General features: G+C 29.7%; 1 protein-coding gene across 4 annotated transcripts in view; it reads left to right on the plus strand.

Moving 5' to 3' along the window:
- LOC140439697 (suppressor of cytokine signaling 2-like) overlaps positions 1–11,768 on the plus strand; it is a 31,923-nt gene extending 20,155 nt beyond the window's left edge. For 2 of the 4 annotated variants that reach the window (XM_072529782.1, XM_072529784.1), the window contains exon 2: positions 7,313–11,768. In XM_072529782.1, the coding sequence (XP_072385883.1) occupies positions 7,342–8,160 (819 nt within the window). In that variant the 5' untranslated portion in view covers positions 7,313–7,341 and the 3' untranslated portion in view covers positions 8,161–11,768. Of the gene's footprint in view, positions 1–7,309 lie in introns of all 4 variants that reach the window. The other 2 variants (XM_072529781.1, XM_072529783.1) reach the window with 1 other exon arrangement.
- Positions 11,769–12,082: the final 314 nt, after the last annotated feature.

Below are 12,082 nucleotides of genomic sequence, written 5' to 3' on the forward strand. Positions count from 1 at the left end.
TTCCACCATGTTTTCTAAATTAAACTTCCTTTGACATATTTTTTCTCAATCGTTTCTTCCAATATTTTATGGTTTTGATAAACGTGTATTTATTATGTACTTTATCTTCTGTACGCTATGACTGCTTACAACTTACGAAGCCCAGCACATAACGTGGATACACAACACAAAGATGGAAAGACAGCAGGATCTAAGAATTTCAATCCGAAATTCCAAAGCCTATTTATTAATGACACACCAAAATATATAATAGCAGTATTTAATACTATATACATTTTGTGCAATGTATGACATTGATAAAATATCAGCTAAAGGTATGAGGGATCAGGGTTTTTATGGCTGTGACTTTTAAATATTTTTACAATAAGCGCTTGTCAATATTGGCCTTTAAGGGTCTCGGTACGCTTTTTCATTGAGAGGATTTATTATTACCAAAATATTTAAAAATTAACATGTAAAGCACTATCTATCGGAAAGCTACAACATCAAGCAAATTCAATTAATATTTATTTTTAACCAAGCAATCAACATAAAATAATAACCAGTTTATTATCAATTAACAGATATTATGTTAACTTATTTATTTTAATTTTTATCGATAAATATTCAAAACTTGAATGCAACATCACAGTTCAGAAAAATTTAACCGTACTATTGAATATGGGTGTACCGGTTGTCGACACAGTCACAAACGCACACCTGCAGTGAGGTCCTGTGCTTCTCTTTCTTAGCAAACCAAGGCACCAACCACTGTTCATAATACCGGGAAATTCGAATTTTGAAAAGCAGGTATATAAAAAATTGTATTTCAAAGAAGGACAGCAACCTCGTCCGATTACCAGTGGCGTACGAATATAGGAACGTATTACAACAAAATTTTTATGTACCGTAATTTCGGGTGACTTTGACTCACTTTCGAAGTTTGACCGTAGATTTCAGTATTCTAAATACATAAAAGTATATTTCTTAATTTATTTGTATTTGAGTCTTTAACTACTTTTTTACAAAAATTACACTAAAACACAACGAAGCGCTTACTTTATTACAAAAAAAAAATAAAAATGTGGTGTGCAAAGTCACCCGCTGGTGTCGGGTGACTTTGCCTCAAGCTACATTTTTCATTAATTCTCTGTGATTATTAGTGTTTGGGCTTAAGTCACCCTACAAGATGAATAATAAATAAACATTTTATTAGTTAAAAAAATATTTATTTAAATTTCAAACAAAAAAAACTAAAACTAAAATGAAACTCTACATAGGACCCTCGGTTTACAAAGAACATCATTTTTAAACAAAAAATGAACAATAAAACAATTTACAAGCTTGTTTTTAAATCTGGAAAGAAATATCGGTTATGTCCAAGTTCCAATGGCTCTGTGAAATCAATATTACCCAGGTGGTAGGATTTTCTTACGTTGACTTCGGGCCATTGCCACAAACTTCAATTTTGCCAAGTTTTAAAGTACTTATTGGCACTCCAAATTCTATTGCAGCTTTTCTTTGAGATATGACTCCATTTCTGATAGCTTCTAGAGCTCTTTCTACTGTGTCTGCCGTGTAATTTCCATAATTTCTACTACCAGCAACACGTTTGTAATTTGAGGGCATCTAAAAAAAAGTCGTTAGTTCTATACAGTTAACAAACTCTGCAGTTGTTACAAGGCTAAATTCAAATTAAAAATCAGCATTTACTTACTTCAATTTAAATATAGAACCAACGAATAACCAAAATCCAACATTCAACAACCTGGGCCAAAGTCACCCGAAAACCGTTAAATTCTGTACCACTTTGCAAATAACAACCGATCTTATTAGCATCTACGTTTAGACTGAAATACTGACGCCAGGCGGGTAAGAATTCACAGATATTCAATGTGCAGCTCTGCAATTAATCTTACTCTTGGAAGTATTATTGGTTGCCAACCAATTTTTACAGTCAAGAAATCTTACGTAAAATGGCTATATTTTAAAAATTCATTTTTTTCTTAATAACCAGTATTACCGTGATTTATTAAAATTTTCCTAAAGTTATTATGGTACTGATGGTGAGGTATAATGAAATTTACATGATAATATATTGTACATACGCACTAGTTAATAAAATATCTTTTTCCCAAAATGAGCCAAAGTCACCCTGGCGGGCCAAAGTCACCCGAAATTACGGTATGAGAAGTTTAATTACATTTATTATTAAATTTAGATGATATCCTTTCCCTAAGGTTAAGGCCATTATCTTGCCGCTGAACTACGGCAGTACAAGTATATATATATATATATATATATATATATATATATATATATATATATATATATATATATATATATATATATATATATATATATATATATATATATATATATATATATATATATATATATATATATATATATAATGTATACCGCTACAAAAACTTAAAATTTTAAATCACAGCACTGTACATCTGAAGAGTTTTTCATCAGATTTGGTAAGGGGCAAATTGCTTATTATATAGTAGGACAAATATTGAATTTTAGTAGGACATTGTCTATGTACTTATGAGTCATCTTAGCTTTCTTTAATCGGATATTTTCCCATTCTTAACTATTCCAATTTCTTCTTTTCTTCGTCACAGCCAAATTGCGTTACAGCCAAAACTGAATTTTTTTCCATTTTTTTCAAAATAACTCCTAACTTTAAAAATTGTTTAAAGTATAAACTGAAGATTGTTTAAAGGTTGTATTCGCATGCATTTAGCACCATATTCGAGCACTTTCAGCTTAACCATTTTTAAAACGAAGGTCTTGAAAAAACTTTAATATACACTATCTTGTAGCTTTTAAAATAAACTACAAAATAGTTTTTTTGATGGACTCTTTAGCTTAAAAACTGAAAGATAAAAAACCAATAAACTCTTTTTCGAATTTTGGAGCATTCATGAATGGGAACTTTCAAGTAATTTGTACTTCCTGTGTTCATCAATTGATTGTTACCACTCGTGGGACGAAGTCCATTTTCGAGCTGGGAATTTATGAGTTCCTTTAAAAATGTAATCCTTTATCATCGACCTAGTGTCATAATAATTATAATGTTTACTACTTTAATTATGTAATTTAAGGGTCATCCGATCTCGTTATGTGGCTAGTTACATACTTTATAGACGTTTTTCGCTGACAATGGACCGACTAAAATTTCTGATAAATTTTATACCATTATGCTCAAGATGTTTTAAACATTGACAGGCACAGTATCTAGTCTAGGATGGGATACAGTTTCGGCATTTTACAATAAAAGTAAAAACGATTTTCGAATTAATTGAAAAAATTCCTGATTTGAGGTAACAAGTAGATATATTTTACAGTAGTAACGCTGAACTAGAAGATATTCTGAAATCTGGTAGATACTGTGTAATATTGTTATATGAAACTGCCACAAATATACAACTAAATAAATTGAAAAATATCGAAGACTTGGAAAAGTATCTTAAGCAGATGCGATATGATTCCTTTATTAAGGCTACCACCAAAAGCAGTGCCTTCAAACGATCATCCCTTGTTCCTACTGTAGATGCCCTAAATGAATACATTAAGAGAACTTCTTGTGTTTGGCAACAAAACCATTCGGTCAACTGATTGGAGGTGTCAAATTATTGAAGGATGTTTGCAACCAATCAAAATCCACAAAAAGGATGCACCTAAAGAACATAAAAATGATTTTTTGTAATAAAAAAAGGTTGTGGAAATTTACATTCCAACGTGTAGTGGATATTCGGGAGAAAATTGTTACAATGGTGCTCTGATTGATACTGACGCCAGTACTTTATCAGTACGATAATTTATGATTTTGTATTTGTAAGTATTTATGAGAAATTTGTGGATTTAATGTATAATTTTTTAATGTAAATGTTTCAGCAATATATACAATTTATTTAAATATGCAATTAAATAATTTTTTACAATTTTTTAAAGTCATATTAGGGGGTGGTTGTAAGTGGTAATAAATCATACAAAATCACATATGATATTCCAGAAAATTAATGTATCATTATAAAACCTGCTGTAAGATTAAGGTACAATTTTATAATTTTTGACAATAGGGGTAGTTTTCTGACAATTGGGGTAGATGATGGAGTACAAGTTAAGTTGAGCTTAACTGCAAATTTTCATGCAAATCTATACACATCCATAAAATCTGGAGATTATGCAATAGCGGAGGCTTCTAAGGGTTGCAATATTAAAACTAAGGGTTGAAAACTTACAACGCATTGATTACGTTTCAATAAAATTAATTAAATCACAAAATTTTTATTAAAAAATCTTTTATATAGAGGTAGGTATATTTATTTTAAAAATACCCCTTTCGGGCTACATCACAAAACGTTTTAGGAATCCTATTTGCATCATCTGTGCTGTTGCTAGGTATACATGAGTGAAGCACAAAAATATATAGAAAAACCCTTTAGATCTTGTTAATTTAGTTATATATTGCTAATAATTTTATATTTTTAAGCTTTAAACAGATTTATTATAAATATTATATTGTATTCGGTCTCCCCGAAGTTTATTATGTGGGCTTAATGGCAAATTTTTGACGCTAAATACATTTTAAAACAAATATGGTAATTAATTTTAAAGTCCAAAGTGAACCTAATGAAATTTTCCAACGATGTTTTTTCCTAAATTGTTTCCTTGCAACATCTCATTATCAATAAATGTATCTAAGAATAAACCACATGTTTATTAAAAGGTGAATTCTTTATTTAACGGTTTCTAGATTAGAAACTAATTTCAAGATATAAAATACAGCATTTTGAAAACAGCTTACTATCTAGAAATCTAAACGAAAAATACAGAATTCCATGAAAAACTCGTGAAATAAATATGACTGTCATTATTTTTTGTTTATTAGTGATAATTCATAATAACTACTTATAGCTCTTGTGTAAATTAACTCAGTTTTTATTCAGCTATATTTGTAAAATTTAAGTTTAGAATTCTAATAAACTTTGCGTAAACAGTCGACAGTCGCTTATCAGATATAATTCCTTTAATAGAAACAATAGGATAATCAATAATAAAAAACAACGCTATAATTTGTGAAGTTCTCGGAACAGAATGACGTTGGCATTTTAAACCTTGAATTCACAACTTAAATATTGTATACAAGATTTTTACACATTTCTATAATATATTTAATGATAGCGAATACTCCGCAAATGAGTGTAATTTCAAATTATTATTTGAGCAAAAAATGTAAGTTATTTCCACAATATACAGTTATACACAGGATAGTAGTGGTGCTGGTTTTATTTTTTAGATATAGCAATATTTTAGACCCTGTGTTTTAATTATAAGTGTGACAAATGGTGTGTTTTTGGAAGCTGGCTCGAAACAATTTCTATTTGTTACGTAAATTGTTTACTTGGGAATTTACATTTTGTTCTTATATCTTCTATTAGTAGAAGTAAATTCACATTAGAAGAGGTGATATCTTCATTTTTTATTTATTATGGGAACAATTTTCCATCAAGCAATATTTTTTTGTGATAACAACTGAATATTAAGTATCTGGTAAAATTTTTTTTGTAGTTTTCAATTTTTGTTTTCTAAATTTTTATTTCCCAGTAGACTTCTGCCAGTTTTTTACTCGATTAAACTGGATTTCCGATAAATACATAACAAAGGAGGACGAAGTATAGGTTTTAAAGTGAAGCTTCTACACTGGGGTCGTATTACTTTTTCTCTATAGTAAAATGCTATAGATGAATCCGGTCAACGTGTCAATAGCGAATATTATTCTGTTGTATTTTATTTTATTGTTATTTATTTTGTTTTATTTTTATTTTATTTTTTTTTCTATTTTATTCCTTTTTATTCCATTTTATGCTATTTTATTATATTTTATTTTATATTATACTAGCTGACCCGCCGAACTTCGTATCGCCTTAAAATTACATAATGTATAAAAGTTCAATAAGCTCCTCTTTCGAATCTGTTAAGTAACAGAAATCTTTGGGTAATGAAATAAATCCAGTCGTGGTATCAATAGCGATTTTGTCGTATGTATTTCGTGTAGCTAATTAAATGAAAAATGTTTATAATGTTTTATAACGGACTTCTCATTTTCGACGTTTGTTAAACGTCATTTTATGTTTATAAAGATTAAATGAACTAAAACTGTAGAGGTGAAGTCATATAAAGCATTTTTAAATTTACAATTAAAAAAATATAAGAGTCAGTCCTAGAGATAAAAAATATCTTATCTCCTAAGTTGGTTCAAAAAATACACTTTCATAAAATTTTATTGGAATCGGTTGAGTGGTTTCGGATATTAGCGTGGACAAACCCCGTGACATGAGATTTTTATAGATATAAAGATAAGAAACAACAAGGAGACTTCTCTTCGATAGCGAATTAGGTGAACTGCAAATCCAAGCTTACGGAAAAATATTGGACGATGTGAATCTATGAATAACTTTTTATTCTGACAATACGTCTACAGTTCACCCGTGAAAACACCACTTTTTGCATAGAGAAAAGGCGTTGAAGTGAAAGTAGACGATTGGATTTCCTTTCAACTAGCTCGGCCATTGTAACATACGTTTTTCAAGGTTTTTCCTCTCATCAGGAACATTTTTTGAAATTTTCAAGAACACTGATTTCTTGTTGCTTCATATAGAGGTCGTCACTAGCCGACTCAAGCATGTTATGTTACTATAATGGTCACATAGGTGAACACCATTTCATTTTAGTTCGAGCTACCACAAGTACTGATGAGAGGTGAATACTTCGAAACATGTGTAGAGAAATAGTTGAGCTTGAATTGAAAATAGATGCAATTGTCTACTTTCATTCAACGTCTTTTCTCTACGTAAAGAGTACAAAAGATGGAGTTTTTCAAGGGTAAACTGTAGATGTATTGTCGAAATAAATAAGTTATTCCTAACATTGGCCAATAGCTCTCTTTCAGTGAGCTTGCGTTTGTAGTTCACCTAATTCGCCATAGAAGACAAGTCTCCTTTGTAAAATGTAGCTTATGAATTATTGAAGGTAAATAAAAATGATTAAAAAATTAATCTACATATATGTTGAATGTATACAATATAATTTTATAATATATTTTATTCCAGTTAACAAAAATCCGAAATTCGACGTTTCTAATTTATATTACACATCGATTTATTCAAAATGCAGATCTTTTTTATAACAGGCATATTATTTTAGAAAATCTTATCCTAAAATTCACATTTAAAATATGGTCAATATCTTTTATGTATGTTTGTACATTAATTTAAGAGTTCATGTATTAATTATATTTTTCTTTTGTTTTCAGTAGTGTCTCCTTTGGCATGGCATTAGCGTGCAATGTTAGGGTGTAACACAGCATGTCCCAACTGCAAGCACGAATTCCAGTGCTGTCCTCCGAAGCAACAATGTTGCAGCACGAGAAGATCGTTACATGTACTGAGCGGCGGCGGCCTCGTAACAACTTTAGCTCCGACGACAGCTCAGAGTCCATGTCCTTCCCCACAAGTTTCGCCCAGTGTACCTCTAGCATTCATTCTACCTCCTTTGGATACGCCTTTTCAAAGTGCTCCGGCGCCTGTAGAAAACAATTCCGAAACAGAGTTACAAAGACTGTCAGACACCGTACGGGCTCTGCGCCTATCCGGTTGGTATCATGAGGGTATTACTTATCCACAAAGTCACGAACTTTTAAAAGGAACCAGTGTTGGAAGGTTTCTAGTGCGAAACTCTTCAGATCCTAAATTTTTGTTTTCCCTAAGTGTGCAGACAGAGCGTGGACCGACTTCTGTTCGTCTTTTTTATACCAACGGATATTTCAGATTAGACGCCCAACCACATCTTCAATCCGCAATGCCAATGTTTCCTAGTGTCATAGACTTGATACATCATTACGTACTACAAAGCAAGCTGTGTCGTAGCAATGCTCAAGTATGGGTTGATCAACAAGGGAAGTGGTACTCACCAATTCTTTTGGACAAACCACTGAGGAAACGGTCTGAACCTTCGAGCCTCAAACACCTAGCAAGATTGGCCATACATAAAGGATTGCAGGATTCTCCAAAACCTAGATTGGCTATGTTGCCATCTCCACATACTCGATTAGAATTACCCAATTCATTGATTGGCTACTTATCGGAGTATCCTTTCTCCATCTAATGTTGGGCCAAAGACTGGTTGGTACCTTTACATACCAACATCAGGGAACACCAATAAAAGTATTCTAAAGTAGCATTCACTACAGTGCATAGTTAGGTAGGGTAACAAATTGATACGAATAAAATTCTGTTTGTTAGTCTATGTCTTCATAAATATTTATAAATTATTTTTTAAAATATATAATTTGATAAAAAGACTTAAAGCGTATTTAGTATAAAGTTACCTATAGTAGAAACAATTGAGCCAGCGTTTAGCTTAAAACATATCTCATGTTATAAATTATCATAATTAATAACCATAAATTATGTGATTTTTAGGCAGCTTTTGACCTTGATAGAGTTACATTTTCTTTCTGAATTTTTCTTAAATGTAACCACAAAAACGTTAATTTTGATTATTTCATACATTTCAAGAAAGAGTAAATAAATTAACAATAAAGGACTCTGCCGAAATTAATTCCAAGTAACACTAACTTTAGGTATTGACGCAAAATAATAGATATTCTTGATCAAAAAGCAGAGTTAATAAAAATCATTCATAAAAATTCTACATATATATATATATATATATATATATATATATATATATATATATATATATATATATATATATATATATATATATATATGTAAAATAGTAAAGTATTTATTAATTGGTTTCCAACCAATAAACAAACATGAAGCAGTTGTGACATAAAAGAAGACACATGTTCTTTAGATTGTTTCAACTTTATATTGTTATGATGTGTAGTTCGATGTCTGATACTGTAGAATTTTCGGCTAGTTTGTTATTTGAAAATTATTATTACACAAACAGAATTGTTAACTCAGTCTGTTGGTCAAACTTTATTTATTGATGGGATTATTTAACAACTAGCTAAATATTAAAATGTCTATAAAATGAAATTCTTCGAAGATCTTTACCGTTGGAATAATTTTATTCCAATGGTAAAGAGCAAAACGTCATTATTTTTTATAAAATAATTTAAAACCCTTTTTGAAACTTGGCTTAACTTCTTCGTCACACGTAACTACTAATTTGTTATCAATTGTTTTTGTTAATATAAGTTATTATTCAACTTTATTTTGCTTGAATGTTGAAAATACGATGGTGCATGACGTATTCTCAGTTCACGGAATTTTCTGAAGATAATTTCTGATAAATAAAGTAAAATTTTAAACAAATTAAAAAATACATTAATTTTGAAATTTTTATTCTGAGATTGTTAATGCTAATGAAATGTGTTTTTACCTATTATTGTTAAATGGTAAATAAAGTGAGTATTTACATATATACAGCTACAAATGTATTAGGATACCTTTGTAAGAAGACGTCCACTACTCAACAGACCAATGTTTGTTATTGTAGGTATTTCAAAGGACTCCTTCCTTTATAAATTCAGCCATAAACTGCTTCGTGTTTACCTTATCCTTAAGAATACTGACAAGGAAGATCTTTCGAGCCCATCCTAAAATAATTTTTTGTAGTGGTGTACTTCATTAATTTATACAAATTTTAAATATAATCATATATTTAATGACATGTAGTCCAGAATGTTTTCATTTGTAGACTCTGGCTCAATTGGCAGATACATGTAATTCTAAATTTTCCGAAATATAAGTTTATTAGAGAATCTCATATATTCGATATTACATGTTTCTGTGGTTTCACAATTTGCTTAGTGGTACTATTTGCCAAATACCTCGAGTTCTGTCTTAATTGCTATATAATTCGCAGATAAGAATTCTCGGCAAAAACTAACAAGTAGACAACGGGTCTTAATAATGATAAATGGTATTTTTTAATAATTAGCATAGTTTTCAAAATTATAATAAGAACAGTTTAATATCGTAATCAAATCGTACTTAGCATATTATTGCTTGTTTTAAATACATTTATGACATATTTACTAAATCTCAGTCTGTTATGTTTCTTTGAAGAACCAGTTATCACGTGATCGTTTTTATGAAATTGGGCATCATTATTCACTTCGGTTAATAATGTTAATTACATCTGGTATTATTTGTACATTTTTAGAAAATCATGTAATAAAATCATTATTAATATTTTTATTCTTGAGCTTACATATTTATTATATGTATACTAAGTTATTTAGCAAAAGTTTACAATTTTTGAAAATCAACCATTTATCGCTTATTTTTACATAAGTAAAGGTACTAAAATTCTAGAGCTTCGTGTTAGTTGTGAATTTTCAGTTTGACAGTTGCATATATAGGTCGAAAATGTATTAAACGTAAGAGACAAAGATAAAAAGTAATAAAAATATATTAATTAATCTCTTACAGTTCTTACAGAAAACATCCTTTATAGTTATCACAAAGTGTGATATACTTTATTATGTATGTAATACACAATCTTCAGTGCATTTCAATTCTTGGAAAAACCCATCATTTCGGCTGTCGCAATTCTGTGTAAAGAAACCGTTTTTGAAAGTAATAATGTTCATCAAGCTCTGATACCCTTTTTTGATAATGAGAAACTGCTTATGTAACGACGTTTACTTTTTCTCATGGTAGATGTTTTGCTTTTTCTGTCAAAACGAGAAAAAATTTCCGAAGCATTGTGCATACGATTATCTTAAGTAGCTGTGCCCTTTCTGTATCCTTCAAATTTATAAGTTGCCAATAGACCAGTAACATTTTATTACACTGTTTATTTAGACAAAGGTCCTTTTCTTGAATAATTTACCCTAATACTTGTAACACGATGCATTATTCAGAGCCTCTCGTGTTTAGCTTTCGTAATAATTTTGAAAGTAAAATCCTCAATTTTTGTAATGCTTTTTTTGTGAGCCTAATGCAGTATTGACACATCGAAAAAAACCTTATTAGTGTGTTCTGTATGGTAAAAATGACATAACTTATTTTTTGCCAGTTTTTGAATATAACTGAGATTTATGATTTTCGAAATGGCTGAAGGGCTAACGTCATTTGAATATAAAATCTATAATGTGTTTTAATTACAATTTTTCTTGATGACTTAATATGTATTTCAACAGAATAATGACTTGCTGTTTTACACAACGATTCAATTTTTCAATTCTATCTTTAAGTCTGTTTCACCGCCATCGTATTTATAGCTATTTTTACTTTTCACACATTAGAAACAACTCTTAGTGTACCTCGAATAGCAGCATATGGGTATCTGTTTTGGGTACTAAAAAGTCGGTCTGGGTTATCTGGTGTACAGACTTCAACGGGTTGTTCTTATCGAAGTTCTAATATACCATATTTATGTAAAAATGGACTAGTTTTATGACCGCAAAGTACTATGAAAGAAAAGTTCTCGTGTTATAGTGTTTCTTAGAAATTGACGGTTATGGTCACTATGATCAAGTAAAACTAAAATTAAAATTATAATATAGGTTGCTTGAGAATCCGAGTGCATATTATAATCAATATAGTAAATAGCAAAGAACTGGGAAAGTTGGCAGAATAAAGATTAACAAACAGAGTTTTAAAAAGAACAAAATGTATTTATGGATGTATTTATACAATATAAAAATAGTGTGAATGCAATCAGTATGTATGTTTTTAGTCTAAATGTATTTATTTCCTTAGAACAATTATATTATTTATTACTAAGAAGGACTTTATTTTATTTAAAATCCCTGTTTATTTGAAATTTAAAGAAAATATAATTTTTAATATCAGTAAGTAACACCACAGTTTACTTTATTCTGAAAAGATATTTATTATTATCGAATTTTATAAAATATCGTGTGGAATTTTTAATTTATTAAACAAAATTAGAGAGATACGATATATCAAAAATGAAGGAATTAATGAAACTCAGGAAATTTAATAATGTCTAACAACTACTAATAAGTGAAATAAGTTATGTTTTTTTACTTAACACAAGTGTATAGACGGGTTTGACAGTTAAAATGTATAGTATAAAA

The sequence above is a fragment of the Diabrotica undecimpunctata genome, chromosome 4 (assembly GCF_040954645.1).
Source record: "Diabrotica undecimpunctata isolate CICGRU chromosome 4, icDiaUnde3, whole genome shotgun sequence".
Classification (NCBI taxonomy): Eukaryota; Metazoa; Arthropoda; class Insecta; order Coleoptera; family Chrysomelidae; genus Diabrotica; species Diabrotica undecimpunctata.